This window comes from Populus euphratica, unplaced genomic scaffold, assembly GCF_000495115.2.
Source record: "Populus euphratica unplaced genomic scaffold, PopEup_1.0 scaffold114.1, whole genome shotgun sequence".
Taxonomy (NCBI): domain Eukaryota; kingdom Viridiplantae; phylum Streptophyta; class Magnoliopsida; order Malpighiales; family Salicaceae; genus Populus; species Populus euphratica.
In genome coordinates, this window is record NW_011499905.1 from 705,716 (window position 1) to 722,855 (window position 17,140).

Consider the following 17,140-nt stretch of genomic DNA (forward strand, 5'->3'; position numbering starts at 1 on the left):
ATATTTACTGAATTTATATATGAATATTAATTTTTTATTTAATAAAATAATATTAAAAATAAACATATGTATTAAAATGATTACATAAAATAAAAATAAAAAAATATTATATAAAACTCTTAAAGTAAACATCTTTTATTTTTCACAAATAAAGTTTTCGTGTATAAAATATACAAAAAAAAATACAGATGAATCATAATATTTTTTTAAAAAATTAAATATATATAATATTATAAAAAAGTAATCTCTATAAAAAAATCTAACAATTTATAGTGATTTATGAATGTGTGAACAGTATTGGTTCAACATTAAACAACCCACAGTTTTTAGATTTTTACTTAATATTAAACTCTTTTTCTTTAAATCAAGGTTGTTATTATATTTTGTAGTTACAATTTAACCCTTCAATTTTTCTCATTGATATTCCATAATAATACTCCATAACTCAGGATATTAGTCTAATTTATAAGAATACTTAATTTTAAATCTCAATATAAATACATAATTTTCAAAACACTGAGTAGTATTATATAATCTCTTACTTTTCACAACCCACCACTTGTTCTTTATTAGTAAGTTGACAACCATTGTGGAAGACACCTACTTTTATGCGTTTTATATTATAGCCATTCTTCAACTAAGATGATAAAACAAGGGGATAACGATTTTATTATATTTTTTTTTTGGCCGTTCACATACACTTAAGATCTTTTGAATACGTATTAAAGGATGTGAAAGTTCAGACAATATTATTCATAAACTCTTCTTCTCTAGTTAATATATATATATATAGATATAGATATAGATATTCTTTACTATTGAATGATTTTTTCAAATATGTATAATTTTATTATTGTTTTTGAGAGATTCATGTATCGTGACCACGTCTCTACTAGCATCGTTTATATATATTGAAGAAAACATGGCTGCTTTATAGTATAATCCAATAAAACTGTCATAACATACATAGGTGATGATAATAGTGCATTTATAGAAATATAATCATGATTATTTTTAAAATATTTTTTATATTAAAATTATATTTTTTATTTTGAAAAAATTATTTTTAAAATTAACATATCAAAATGATAAAAAATAAAAAAATAATAATTTTAATAAACAAATAATTTTTTTAAAAAACCATATTTCCAAATATTTTTCATGAACAAAGCTTGTGGGAGGATTTATTTGTTTTATTTTTTTATGTGTAGGGCTTTTAAAAGTTATTTTTTCATTATTATTAACATAAATATTCGAATTAACTTATATGCATCTTAACTTGTATATATCTCAATTAATTTTATAAATTTAAAATTAATAATTATATAAATTTTAATAGGCTTAAAATTTATAAAATTTAAATTAGTAATTTTTGAAAAATAAAATCAGGAAGTTTTCACCTTTCTTTTCTTTTTGATACAAAAGATGGAAATGTGGGGAGGCTATTGCATGTTTTCTGATAAAAAAAAACATTGCGCCAGCATTTCATCATTAGTTTATTTGAGAAGATGTCTAAAGTATATCAGTTGGAGCCGTAGTTTAAGATCTTTTTAAAGGTGGCTATAATCATTGTGTGTGTGTGTGTGTTATTAGAGCAGGTTTGCGTCCAAACAATATATCCTGTAAAATAAATTTATTACTTATTACTTAAACACAAATTATAGGTGATATCTTAAGAAAAACACTTGAAATTAAAATAAGTTCTCGTACGAGGCGCTTTGTATGATATGTAAAAAAAAGTGACTCATAAATGTACTTAATAATGTCTCCTTAATTTTGTTTGAAGATACACTCGGTAAATACCTTCTAAAGTCCTCTAGTGTAAATGTATGGAACTCTAAATATCTTTTTTAATTGCTTTTAATAATGTGAGGAGGTTAAAATTCTTTCAACCTCAAAGTCATCTAATTCGATTCCTTTTTTAATATAAAGGTGTATTTTATACTAGAAATTACACAACATGATTCAAAAATTCACGTCACGTATTAAAGTTTATTTAATTATGCTCTGATTTTTCTAAATTTATCTTACTATTCTTGAGCTTGTCTCATCCCATCAAAAAAAATTTCTTGAAATCATTTTTATAAAATAATTAATTTTTAAATTTTAAAAACATCTTCTATCCACTAAAAATTTTAATTAGATGCTAACTTTGAACTTTTTCCAGTAAGCCTTAATCATAGGCCTTCATTTTGAATGATCCTTAAAATAAATTTATTGGAAAAAGGCACCTCTAACAACACTTTAATCGGTAATGTTATTATTCCTACAACTTTGAAATTTGTAAACCTACAAATGAAATAATTAACATCAAGATATATAAATATATTAACATTAATTTAATATTATATTTAACTAAAATTATATTTTAGTACATGTTTAGATTCAGCTTCCATTCCTTAATTAACTTGTCAGAATATGGATCCCTAGCATATAAGACTCTGAATATGCAACTAGTAATTGATGAGCTAACATTGTTAAATAGTACATCGGATATTTCTTTATGATTGACACCTAGATAAACTAAAAGGTGAAGAATATTATTGTTTGATAATGTAGTAATGTTTTGTTCTGACCTTATATTATTTTTAATATCAAGAAAATATAACTAAATAAATAAGAATATTCAATAAAAATCCGGTTTATATTTTTTGTTTTAATGCATCTATTTATTTATAATAAAATTCCAGCAGCATTTTCCCCGTACGAAACTCAACCTAATCTATATAAATCTTCAAATTTCAACAAAACAACTAAAATCAAGCAAAGTAATCACCTTAATCATAAAAAATAAAACAATCACTTTAAAATCTACATTCATGCTATACAAACTCAAATTAGCAGACACTAAAGAGGAGGAGGAAATAATGGAGATGTAGCCGGTTATAATATTTTTAGATTTATCAATGAAATATATCATGTTATTTTGATGACGAGTTCACCGATATAAAATCTTTTTATTTTTTAATTATTTTATTATGTCGGCATTGATATATATAGTATAGCCAGAAAATGAGCGTGTTTTATTAGGGAAAAGAACAACTTTCTGTAACTGAGAAGAGTGTATTTGTCGTGGTGTGGAGTGTATTTTAAGATATAGTCAAAGGACAACTTGTTCTCAAAATGAGAAAGACCTACTGATAGAGGATATTTTTATTTTTAGAGAAACATATGGCATGCTTATGGATAAAACAAAAATCTTAATAAAAATCTTATTTAATGGCTTATTAAATTGGATTGATGTGAAGCAAGAGTTTATTCATTTGCCATGTATACATGCATAAAGAAAATTTCCTTTTTACCGTATTGTTTTTTTTAAAAAAAACTTGTTCAAGAAGGATAATTATTTCATGAAGGTCATTTTTGGAAATGATCTTTCAAAAATATTAGCGTAATACTAATTACTAGTGATATTTAGTTCCCAAATTAGTTAATTAATTAATACCCCTGTAATTCAATTCTAAATTTCTTTGAATCAACAAAAAAAAAGTATTATTTAAACTACTTATCCATATACTAGCTAATAGTTTATTTGAAAACATGGTATAAATTGCATTTCTTTAAGTTTTAAATTTTATTTTTATTAAAAATTATATTTTTATATTTTCAGATTATTTTGATATATTAATATAAAAATATTTTTTTAAATAAAAAATACTTTCAATGATAGCCACTAATATAATTTCATACCGTGTCTACTTTAGCACTATCATAATTTAGCAAAACAACCACGTGGTTCTTAAGAAAATTATATAAAAAGGAAACGAGGTTTATTAACTCACTGTTTTTAAAACTCCCAACTGATGAAGATATCAAGCAGTATTTTCTTTGATGCCGAGTTTGAAGACACTGTAGATATTTTTAGCGGATTATTATTATTAAGGAAAATAAGATATCAAGTTAATCTTGTTGACGGCTGTGATTTTTAATCGACCAACTTATAAAAATAGTCCCGAGAGGAGACGAAGCATCTTGATTTTTATAGATTTTTTATTTAAAAAAATTAAATTACTATTTTTTATATCATGTATGAATGTTTAAAAAATTAAAAAAATATATATTTTAATATATTTAAAAAAAAAACACCTTAAAATATAAAATCATCTACAATACTCTCAAAATGAGTCTCTAATGAAATTAAAATGGTGTTAGTATGAAGATTTCCTTTTAAGAAAAAGTTAAAATGAATTCATTGTTTTATTAAAAAAAAAAATTAAATTTTGACGGTTCTCAAAGTTAACCATGGTTAAAATAAAAGTAGTTTAACTATGATTTGAATAAATTATACATATAAGTACAGGGATGGAAAAATTACTATTTTTGACACCCAATTATACTGAGTATTATAGTAGTAATCCACACTATATTCTTCTTTTTTTTTCTAATTTTTTTAACTTTCCTCTATTTTCTTTTATTTATTTATTCTTTTTAAAAATTATTTTTGTTAATTTTACTTTTTAAATATTGAGCTGATTAAAAATTTTACTTTATAATTTTTTTCTTTAAAATGCTGAGGATTTCTGCGGTGTTTTCTCACATAGTTTTTCTATTTTATTTTTTAAAATTATATTTGTTAATTTTTTAATATTGAGTTGATTAAGATTTAGTTTTGTAATTTTTTCTTTAAAACATTGTAGATTACTATAGTGTTTCTCTACATGATTTTTTTATGATTTTCTTTGAAATTATTTTTTTATTTTATTTTTTAATATTGAGCTGGTTAAAAATTACAATTACAATACGTGAGGAAAACACTGTAATTTTCCTCGCAAATTACTGTGGATTGCTATAGTATTTTTTCCCACATAGTTTTTTTCTATTTTGTCTTTATTAATTTTATTTTTTAAATATTAAGCTGGTTAAGAATTGCAATTGTAAGTTTTTCCTCACAAAATACTATGAATTGATATAATTTTTTCTTACATGATTTTTTTCTAGTTTTTTTCTAGTTTATTTTGTGTTGTTTTCATTTTTTTGTAATATTTTGTTTCCAAAATTGTCTTCTTTGATTTGATTTTTTAAAATATTAAGTTAGTTGGGATTTAACTTTGTAATAACGCTTAATCGTGTGGGGAAAACACTATACCTTTCCTCACAAAATATTATAAATTGCTACAGTGTCTCTCTACATGATTTTTATATATATAATTATTTCAAAATTATCTTTGTTAATCTTAATCTTTTAATATGGAGCTGTTTGAAAATTATAATTACAAGTCATTATAAATAAGGTTAAATTATGTGGGAAAGCATTGTAACTTTCATCACAAAACACTGTAAATTGCTATAGTGTTTCCAACATGATTTTTTTCTTCTTTTTGTGTTTTTTATATTATTTTTCTAATATGTTGATTTTTTTTTAATGTTGAGTTGATTAAAAATTCAGTCTTATAATTTTTTTTTAAAACACTATAAATTGTTGCAGTTTTTTTTCATATAATTTTTTTTCAAATTTTTTTTTGTCGTGTTTTTTCATATAATTTTTTTTAAAATTTTTTTTTGTCGATTTTTTTTTACTATTGAGTTGATTAAAAATTATAATTATAATGAAGCTAAATTATATAGGAAAAGTGGTGTAGTTTTTCTCACAAAACATTGTGGATTGCTACAATATTCCTTTAAATGGTTATTTTATTTTATTTTATTGGGAAAGCACTATAGTCTTTCTCACAAAACATTGTCAATTACTACAACGTTTGTCCGTATGGATTTTTTTCTTTCTAAAATTATCTTTGTTATTTTTTTTAATATTAAGTTGTTAGATAATTTAGCATTGTAATTTTTTTTTGTTTTTTATTAACAGAAAAGTTAAATCATGTGACGAAAAAGACTATATCTTTTCTCATAAAATATTGTGAATTGTTACAAATTATTTTATTCAGTTTCTAAATTTTTAATTACTAACATTATTTTTTTTGTTATGAAATATTTGCTTCATTATATATTTTTAATTTCTATTATTTATATAACACTAATTTATAATTATAATATTATTAAATATATTTATTTTATAAACTTGCGGCAGCTCCCGAACATCTAATCTCTTTTTATCTAAACCAGAAGCTGAAAAGTCACAAACTAACATTAAATGCAAAGTCGGTTTTAATAACTCTCCCCAGGCTAACTGATACTTGAGTGTCACGACAACTGATAACCGGAAAAAATAAATAATGCACGAGACAAGCCACGTGTCACTCAAAACAGCCATCGACAGCGAGCAACCATTCTCTGTCAGAGTTTGTTACGCACGTGGTGCAGCACCCGCTTCCCTGACCGGTCCCTATCCAGTAGAGAGCTAATTTCTTTACTGTAACAAGGAATCTTAAATCAACGGCCTAGATCTCATGCGGGGCAAGAAAGTTACTTTTGAATGGCTGATCTACTTCAACTCTCAGACTCCAAATCTTGATGGTCGTCATCCTCCTCCCCACATCCATTATCCAAGTACCAAGGCATTATATTTAGATAATAATCACCTTTTCAAGATTAACTATAAAGTATTATTATATGTCAAGACCAAAAAAATACAAATAAAAAAGCTTGTGTCATATTTACTTAATTTTGATGATAAATTCATATTTGGATGGTCTTGTTGTCTAGATTGATATTTAAAAATAATTGAGATGACTATTATATTAATTAACTAATTAAATTGCAATGTAGTTTTATAACAATTTGAAAAAATTGTGATTCTAATCCCATCATTTAATATTGATGATGATGATGGGTTACTTGAGCACGTTACCATATAATAGTGGGATTAAAAGTGTGTTTATTTATGATGTTTAACTTGTTTTTTAAATATTTTTTATTTAAAAAATATTAAGATAATTGATATTCTTTTCATATTTTTGATAGTTTTTATATAATAATATTAAAAATAAATAAATAAAAACTAAAAACTATTATCTTAAAATATTTTTAATTAAAAAATATTTTTATAAAAATGACTCGTGTCACGTTACCAAACACCCACCAAGTTAAAGATAATTATTAAAAAGTAATAAAATAATAAATATCATGCATAAAAAAACATATAAGATGAAGATATTTTAATAGCTTATTTTTAGTTTCTTATAAAGATAACATTGATATTAATCCAAATCCATAATAAGAAACCATAATAAGCATGAATATATAAGTTAGGCTAAAAGAAAAATTATCTTATCATCTATTTATTCTCACTAGATCATTTCTTAAAGGATTCACCAATATTGCAAATACAAGGCAAGTGGAGCAATGATGTAACTTTAACTTAGGATCAATGAAAGATTCTTTTGGTAAAACACTATACCATCACGAAAAGTCTCGAGAGAAAATCTTTTTAGCTAAAATGAATATCTATCATGTCACACGTTTCTGTAAATTAGAGTAATGATTTTTTTTAAATTTTAATTTAATTCTTAGTTTTTTCCTTTCACAACTAAGCCTTTTAGCCTAAATTAGCATCTAATTACATGTTTTTTTTTTCAAGAAGATTGAATTGAAAGTCAGAGCACCGAGAAAAATGCAAGTAAAATATATGATGATTTTCAAATTTATTTGAAAAATATATTTGAGCTCCTATTTTTTTAACTATTAAATAATTAGTTCTTTTAATTTTAGATAAATTAATTTTAATATCCAATTTTATTTTTATTATTTTCAGTTTTTTTTACTAAAAAGAAAAGAAAAGGATTACTAGATTCCGCCATAGAAAAAAAAGTTATCATTGTGATGATTTTGACTATCAAAATAATAGAATTTTGTTCTAAATGGTTTCATATAATATAATTAAAAGAGTTTAAATTATATTTTTTATATAGAATTTTGTTCTAAATGGTTTCATATTAAAAGAGTTTAAATTAGATTTTTTGTTTACCCAAAAATATTTAAAAAACAAGTTTCAAGCATGAGAAGATTTTTAATTTTTATGTTGATTTTGAGTTTTTTTTATAATTTTAAATGTTATAAATTGATCTTATAAGACATATATAATATTTTCTAAATATTTTAGATATTTTAGATCAAAAGTGATTTTTTTTAAATAAATACTCTATTTTTCTAGCCACTATAGTAGCTAGAATGAGGGGATTGTAAATAATATATATTTTTTTAAGCTAAATTGGAGTGTATTGCCTGCCTAAAAAAAAAACATAAAGCCCGCATATGAGCTTTTTATTCATGGGTTAAGTGATGGATTTTTTTAATATGTAATCTTGATTTTTTAAATATAAACCTTTTTTTATATGTTTTTTTTTAATAATTTTTGAGTTTGTATTTTACTTTTTTACAATTTGTTTTTGTTTATTTATTCTTTTTAAATAGAGATTCTTTTTAATTATATTGAAAATTTTTAATTTTTAAAAAGGTTATCATGATTCATTTGTATTTTCTTTTATATATTTTATATATATCAAATTTATTTTTAAAAATAAAAAATATTTAATTTTTATAATATTTTTAATATATGTAGCCTTGTATAATATGTATTTTTATTCAATTTTTTTTATGTGTGTATTAATTTCTATTATAAATTAATTTTAATAAATAACTTCATCATTATAACTAAGTAAATGACCCATATTATAATATTAAATATCTTCATCTATATTTATTTATTATTTATTATTTTATTATTTTTAATGTTTTTTTTAAAAATTATTTACATAATTGTTCCTAATTTATTTAATTATATGCATACATAAACTTTCCAATTGACATTTAGAAATTTTTCTATGTAAAAATATACATTAAAAAAATTCTACATGTTCAATTTTTTTGTTGATGTTTTCAACTTAATCCTTATTTTTTAGATTTATTATTTTTTCTTAATCCTTTAATAATTTTTTAAATTAATATTTCTCCATTCAATTCAAGTTTTTATATATATATATATATATATATATTTTATTTTGGACTTTATTTTTTTGTTAGTAATTTTTTTTAATTTAACTTTAAAATTGAAAACTTGTTGTTGCCTTTTAATTTATTTTTTATTTTAATTTTAACTCTTATTTTTATTTTTTTGTATAATTTTTTTCTATTTGATTCTTGAAAATATAATTTTATTAGGATTGAACCTTATATTTTTTTTCATGTATAATGTTCTGATTTGATAACTTGAATTACAAGTTTTAATAATTAATAAGAATTAATAAACCTTGTATTTTATTTTCTTTTCCACAATGTTTTTATTTTTTTTATTACTACTTTATTTTTTTTATCATATCATCGGATTAATTAAGATTTAACTATTATCAAATTTATCTTTTTTTTTTAAGAATATAATCACTTCTTTTACTTTTTCAAAAAAATATAATCTTTTGAATTATTTGTAGATAAAAAAATTAATTACACCCGCAACGTGTGGGCGCCACCAATCTAATTTTATAACAAAAATAATAAAAATAAAAAACAAAAACTTCTTATTCCTGCACTCGTAGTTGTCATTAAAGACCAGTCTGTGTCCCCCCCTCTCTCTCTTTCTCTTCTTTCTCCCTTCCTTGCTTTCTCTACTTAAAGAAGCAAGCATCATTTTTCTTTCTTAGTTTTTTTTTTCCTTGCAGTTAAGAGAAATAATTATTTGTTTTGGATTGGAGGAAAGCTCTATAAGTTGGCGATGGAGAGAGATTTTCTGGGTCTGGGTTCGAAAAACAATCCTGTTACTATCAAAGAAGAGGCCACCGATACTCCTCTTAAGGATTCTGGTATGCTAGCTTCTTTTCATCGAGTTCTTTCTTCTTCTATCTGTTTCAGTTTTTTTTTTCCATTACGATCATGACTAATCACAGGAAATTTATTATATGAACTTTTTTTTTTTGGCTGAATATATTGTTTTTCTTGAGTTTACCCTGTTTGGTTGCTTAGAAACTGAGAAAAAGAACATATATTTAGGTGTGTTATTTTTCTACTACTGATCTAATTCTTCGTCTGTGCTTTTATGTTGACTGTTGAGATGGGTTTTGCGTTTCTGTTTGTTTTTTTGGGGGAATTGTAAGTGAAGGTGAAATCAGAATTAACTTCATTTTTTTTTACTGCTTGCTTTGCTTACTTTCTTTTATTTATTATTTCCGAGGAGCCAAACAAGGGTTAAAGCACATGGCTTTTCTTCCTTCAAGAAGAAACCTCGTGGGGAAAATAAGAAAAAGAATAAAAATTAAACTGCACAAGAAAGTTTAGGCCACATGGTACAAATAATTTGAAGCCTATAATAGGAATCACTTTAAAGGGGACCAGGGGATGCTATGCAATAAAGTGCCTTAAACATTTACAACTGTTCAATATATATATATTTTTTTTAACCTAGGAATAATGAAGTCACTTTCTTTTTTTTTTTAACCTAGGAATAATGAAGTCACAAGTGGTCAAGCTTTGTTTTTTAACGTAATGTTTTCTTGCCCTTTAACTTATGGTGAATGCTAACGTGCACAAGGGTGGTATGTTTTCGCTTGTGGGTCAGGCTAGATTGGTGTTTTTGTATTGCTTGTAGTTGGAGAATTGGTTGTTGAAACATGGCTTTTTTTTCTTCTTCTTTTTTTTTTAAATCTTTGAAGCTTTGTTGTGTTGAATTAATAAAACAAAGAATAAGGTAATTTTTTTTGGTAACATGAACATGAGCTGTTAATGTAATAAAATAAAGGGTCATCTGCCTTCAAAAAAGAGAAATTAAATACTTGGATGTCTTGAATGGTAGTGGATGACAGATAGAATGTGATTGAAATATGCCCTTATGAGGAGGAATTAAAAAATATATATATTTTTTATTTTTATAATTCAAAAATGTGCTTCTTCTGATAAGTAGTAATTGCCCAGGTGCAACCAACTTCTGTACTAAAATAATTACAAATGTAACATGGGGCACGAGCCCATGCCCTTGAGAAATTTGGAGGCTTTATTGTTTATTACTACGAATCCAAGCTTCTAAGATCATCAGTTGTTCTTTTCAGTCTTTTTTGGAAGGTAACCATATATCCATTAGATGCTTAATTATTGGTGTTGAAGCATGGATCATTATTCGTGTGTTTATCCTTTAGCATATGCATGTCTGTGTTGATTACTCGTGCAGGATTTTCTTTTCATCACAATTCCATAGCTGTACTGTATAAAAGTCTTGATAATTTGTTTCGACTTTGTCCACTCATGATTTCTCAATGAATATATCAAGATTCTATTTTGCTACATTGCTTAGTTGAGCGAGCACTGTAATCTCCTGTTCTCCTTCAACAAACAGTAGTTGAGGATTTTTCATTTGATTCTTGGTTTTAAGTGCTTAATATAAATTAAAAGATTGAACGGTCTTTACAAATTTATTTATTTATTATCAGATCAAATGTTAAATTTAAATGGAGATGATAATCATGGACACAACTAATAGGACATCGTTGCCGGTTTCTTTGGTGTTGCAGTGCCCATGAGAGGTTCAGGGATGCAGTGGTCTTTTTCAAACAAGGTTTCTGCCATTCCTCAATTCTTGTCGTTCAAGTCTTCCATGGAAGATAAACCAAGAAAGGCTGTTCATGATCCCATGGCATCATCATCCTCTGGCTATATGTCAATTTCAACTGCTGATGCTTTTGATTCTAACCAGAAATCATACTCTGCCTTGATTCAGGTTTCATGTTGATTCCCACTATGCAGTCCTTTGTACTAATGTTTAGTTAAGCTGTGTGCCGCAATTTTATTTCACATGTGAAGGAAATGAAGATCAGCCTTGGACTAGAATCTTGAAAATTAGTCATGAGATACTATTTGCATATTATTGAGTAAAATGAATATGAAGTGGGTGAACGTTTTAACCTTGCTTTCATTTTGTCTGTGTGCTAATTGTTTAATCATATCTTCTGCATATTGTAGAAAAATATGGTTCTTGATAAACAAGCTGGAAACCACTATGCTATGACAACCTATGGTAAACAGCATTTCGATGCCTATTTTGTTAATCGCCCACAGGATATGAGGATGTTCCCAATCTCCAGCCAACAAAATCAAACAATCAACGATTCTAAGAGCTCCCCCATTCTGCAGTCCTTTTTTCCTCCCACTGGACACAACATGATTACTACTAATTCATTAGTCTCAAAACCTGTTGGGGGAGTTCCAGTCATAACCCCTGCTTCTGCTCTTCCTACCCCGAGTTCCATCATTGGCACCACTGATCTTAGGTATCTAAAAGTCTATTTCTTGTTTGTACTTGCAGTTTTATTTAATAATCCCCTAAACATGGCTGGAATCGCAAGTTAAACTTGAATCTGTTTTGTAGGGATGGTGCTAAATCCTCTGGAGCACCTGCTCAGTTGACCATATTCTACGCTGGTTCAGTGAGTGTTTATGATGATGTTTCTCCTGAGAAGGTATCTATTCACTTCAGTGCCTTTTAAACCTTGAAAGTTAATTTGTTTCAATGGAGGTGGAATATTGTTATTATCTTTATTATTTTTAATTTCATTTATGATTCACTGTCTATCCAGGCACAGGCCATTATGCTTTTGGCTGGAAATGGTGGCCCTTCTGGGATTCAGAATAAGCCAATCTCCACGCCCCAAGCACAGGCACAAGCACCAATTCCTGGACCACCTGTAGGTGATATATTTAATGGGAACAAAATCAACACTACAGCTCCATGCTCCGGCATGCCAAGCCCTATTTCTGTGACCTCTAGTAGCACCAATGATTTAGCAATAGTTAAGCCAGTAGTAACTTTAGCACCTTCTGTTAAACAATTAGAGCCCTCCAAGCCAGTTAGTTCAGTAGGACCTACTTCTGCCACTCTAGTTCCAGCAGGTATGGCATTGTTTGCTTCGTGTAATGCTTTACTTTTAACATTTGGGTTTCTTACAATTATTATGTTCATCATAATTTGATATTATTGTGATGAAATCACAATTCTCTTAGCAGTGGCTGTACCTCAGGCTCGTAAAGCATCGTTGGCTCGGTTTTTGGAGAAGCGCAAGGAAAGGTATGTTGCAGTGTCTTTAATTCATGGCAATAACTTGAACGTAAGTAGAAACATTCTTGAAATAGGCTTCCAACTCATTTGCAATATATTGATGCTCAAGACATGTTTTCTTCATGGATTTGCAATGTATTAACTCCTAAAAGCAGAAGAGCAAAACTTCAAGGATTTACTACCGAGTAAACTATTATTGACTCAGTTTCCAACAGATGTTAAAGGCTCCTTTTAATAAGAGAACTATTGGAAAAAGAAAATTCTTTTGATGGACTAAAAATCTCGAGGGTCGTCAAACCCCAAGGGGCAATATTAGCAGAAAAGATAAATTTGATAGAGACATGGTCATCGAGGATATCATGATGACAAAATGTGAAATCATGTGCTTGAGGAACTGATTTTGACTAATAGTATACTTATTTTCTCTTTACTTTTGTGCTACGTTGAGTTTCTTACGTCAAAATGGTATTGTTGGTGCACGCAGGGTGATGCAAACATCGCCTTATAATGGAAGCAAGAAGTCTCCCGAGGGTGGTGCCCATAGATTTGATGGTACCAGTTTATCTATGAGCACCTCTAGCTCTTCCCCCCTCCCAGCCAGCAATTAGCAGTAAAAGGAGGGGAGTCCAGCTGAAGGGATCGAAACAGATTCTACAGTTTTTCATATAAAAAAGAGTGATCTTCTTCAACGTCTATTTTTTGTTATAAACTGTAAGCTCGATTCTTTTAAGGTGATAGATTTCATTACTTTAGATATATGGTTCTTTTTATTATTAGCAATTTGGTAAATTTTGTTTATGACCGGAATCTCTCAATCCGACAACACTCTAGACTACATGTAACTTGTATTAGCTTCCACTATGCTGTAAAAGTTATCTTTCTCATTGTGGAAGATATTTCTATTTCCTTCTTCCTCTTTTTTTTCCTCCTTTTTTATTCTACATTCAAATGGAACAAAGTAATTTTTTCAGTAGAAGTTCCTCTTTGGTGCATGGAAATTCTTTTTGGGCACCAAAGAGCATTTTAAGAAGTTCTTCATTACATCGCAACTGCATGGTGCAATCTTTCACTAGGTTTTCTCATAAGGTGATACTCACACACGTGTGTCAAGATTAAAAATAAAAAAGAAATACAAAGGAGGTCTTGATTTCCCTTAAATTAAGAGATAAATCACAATGGACTATGAATCCGTACTGTAATTTGGGTTTTTTTTAGGTTTTTTATTTTTTATTTTATTTTTTAATATTATTTTTATTGAGAATTAAAATATATAATTTTTTTTATTTACTTTCTAAAATGTCATTGTAGTCTTAAAAAAAATATGAGATATTGGACTAAAACTTGATTTTGCGAAAAAATAAAATTGGTTTCTAGTATTTGCAATATAAATAAAAATGAGGGGGTTAAAATTGATAAAGGGAAAAAAGGGAGGTTTTTTATTTTTTCACTTTTCATCCATTGCATTTTTTATTTAAAAAGCCAATATGAATTTTTAAACTTCAATTTTGATCCTTTTAGTTTGGAAGTTTTGTTTTTAGATTTAAAGTTTTATTTTGTTTATTTTTTAATTTTTTAGTTCGAGGAAGGAGAGAGAGTTATTGAAAAACATTGAATAGTGATAAAGTTAATGGATATTAACATTTAGTCACAAAAAAAAATGATATTTGTATTAATGAGTTAGAATATTTTAAGGGAGTTTATAAAGGTTAGTTTTCCTTATCACAATGCAAAAAATTGTAACTCTAATTGTAAATTAGAGTTGTTAATTTTTTATTTAATTATTTTTATTTTTTGAAAAGATTTAGGTTGTTTTATGATCAAAAACATGTTTTAAAGGGCTTTCAGGGTATTTCTAGGGGCCTTAAAACTGGGATCCTATAAGCACAAGTCTTGGTATCTAAGCCTAAGCATGTCTAAGTAGTTAGACATGTTGCTAATGAATATGGAGAATATGATGAATCAAAAGAAGATGATGACTATATTCTTTTTTACGAGGAAAAATTTGAATTTTTTAACTAAGTTAAAGATAAGCGGGTTGATAGATTATATAGTGATGTTATTGTTGGTTAAACATTGAATGGTGCCTTGGACCCTAAAAATAAAGGAAAATTAAGTGGTGATGATGATGATATCAGTGTTGAAGTTAGTGAAAAATCTAAAAGTTGTAATGAGGATGATAAGGAGGGAAGTGGCTGAGAGAAGATGAATAAGAATGTTAATCCAACAACTAGTTTCAAATGTAAGAGATTTAAGATTGCATTTGATAAATCAATTAAGTTTGAAGAATGTCAATTTTTCATTAATGTTTACAATTTAATTATGTTTTAAGAAAATATAAAATAAAGCATGAATATCATTTAAAAAATATCATGAAGGATATATGCTTATTTGGTTCTTGGTAGTGCAACATTCATGGTAAAGTCATTAAGAGATAATCATACTTTCATTTAACTTGAATATATAAAAGCTGTTAATTTAGAATGGATAACAAAGAGGTTGCTACCAATAATCAATGTTAACCTGAATATCTCAAATGAAGCACTTGAAAGAATTTTGAATGATAAATTCAGGATTAAACTATAATCAATGCAATCGTGAAAAGCGATGATAAATGCAAAGGAGTTTGTTAAAGAAAGCCATAAGAGTTCTTTTAAGAGACTCTCTAGATATATCTAGTTGTTGAACCAATATAATATAGGTTTTAATTTATTTTAAGAGTTCGATCATAATTTTAATTCAAACATTCATTTACCATGAGAGTTTTAACAAGTTTATGTTAATTTAAAAGCTATAAAGAATGACTTTGTTAATAAATGTAGACTAATCATTGGAATTAATGAATGACATCTCCATAACCACTGAACCAACTATCCTTACTCAACATAAATATAATGCCTCTTCCCTCTATGAGTGAAATATAGATGGAATGTTCGAATATAATATCCTCAACACCCTCTAGCAAATGACTATGACAGCCAATGCCTATAAAACCCAAACAGGAACCCTAGACAAAGTTATGACTATGATAGCCAATGCCTATAAAACCCAAACAGGAACTAGGAACCCTAGACAAAGCTATGACTATGACAACCAATGCCTATAAAACTCAAACAGGAACCCTAGACAAAGCTATTGCTGAACTCCTTATTGTTGGTTTCTCCGGTCAGTTAAAAGGATGGTGGGATTATCATCTCATTGACACCAATTACTTACATATCATAAACTCTTTTCAAACATATGAAGAAACTCTTATTCTTACAATCTTCATACATTTTGTTGGAGACCCTTCCTATTTAAAAGAAAAAAATGCTGAACTCTTTTGCAATCTTAGGTGTAAGAAGCTAAGTGACTTTCAATGGTACAAAAACACCTTCCTTACCGGTGTCATGCTTAGGGAAGATTCAAACCAACCCTTTTGGAAAGAGAAATTCCTTGCGGACCTACCTATTCTCTTAGGAGAAAAGGTTATAAACAACATCAAAGAAACCTTTACAATGAAAACCATACCTAATGACTAGCTTACATATGGTGAACTTGTAAGCTTCACCCAAAAAGAAGGTCTTAAGATCTATCAGGATCTTAAACTCCAGAAGCATCTAAAGTGGGAAATGAAACGTACTAGACAAGAACTTGGTAGTTTCTGTAACCAATTCGACCTTTCCACCAAAAAACCCTCATGCAGTGGAAACTATTCACAACCCAAAAAATATCCGAGCCACAAACCTCCTTACAAATGATCAACTTATAAAAATCGACAACAATTTTATTCCAAACTAGAACAACCTTATTACAAAAATCCCTACAAATTTATCAAGGCTCAAAGACCGTTTTAGTCCAAACCCAAAACAAAATTTGACCCCAAAACCATTACCTGTTACAAATGTAACCAGAAAGGACATACATCCTGTTTTTGTAAAGTCAATACCAAACTTCATGAACTCCAAATAGATGAAGATACCATCAATCAAATACAAAACCTATACATTGAAGCTACAAACACTGACCATGATTAATACTTAAAAATGTATTTTTATCAAGGTTTTATTTCATCATTTCACACTTGAAGTATTAATAACTCCTTAATTAAAACATGTTTTATAATAATATATCTAATAATATAAGATACCTTTAATTTATGGTAAATGTTCATTTTAAATGCAGACCTATCACATAAATGAAAGGATTGATTAATGAATTTAAGAACTGAAATTG

The 17,140-nt window shown here is 27.0% G+C and overlaps 1 protein-coding gene and 1 long non-coding RNA gene across 4 annotated transcripts in view; both read left to right on the plus strand.

The window, feature by feature from the left end:
• Positions 1–1,588: 1,588 nt before the first annotated feature.
• Positions 1,589–17,140, plus strand: part of LOC105133324 (uncharacterized) — a 19,690-nt gene continuing 4,138 nt past the window's right edge. Inside the window, exons 1-2 of the long non-coding RNA XR_843756.1 lie at positions 1,589–1,598; positions 5,566–5,570. This is a non-coding gene — a long non-coding RNA (uncharacterized LOC105133324). The remainder of the gene's footprint in view (positions 1,599–5,565; positions 5,571–17,140) is intronic.
• Positions 9,430–13,841, plus strand: LOC105133322 (protein TIFY 6B). 3 transcript variants are annotated; one of them, XM_011037269.1, is made up of 8 exons: positions 9,430–9,689; positions 10,795–10,941; positions 11,388–11,593; positions 11,836–12,143; positions 12,242–12,332; positions 12,450–12,762; positions 12,874–12,937; positions 13,413–13,841. In XM_011037269.1, the coding sequence occupies exons 3-8, from the start codon at positions 11,393–11,395 to the stop codon at positions 13,534–13,536; spliced, it is 1,101 nt and encodes a 366-aa protein (XP_011035571.1). In that variant the 5' UTR covers positions 9,430–9,689; positions 10,795–10,941; positions 11,388–11,392; the 3' UTR covers positions 13,537–13,841. The 3 variants fall into 3 exon arrangements, with proteins under 3 accessions (XP_011035571.1, XP_011035569.1, XP_011035570.1); XM_011037267.1 differs by lacking the exon at positions 10,795–10,941; XM_011037268.1 differs by lacking the exon at positions 10,795–10,941 and having other exon boundaries at positions 9,431–9,689; positions 12,877–12,937.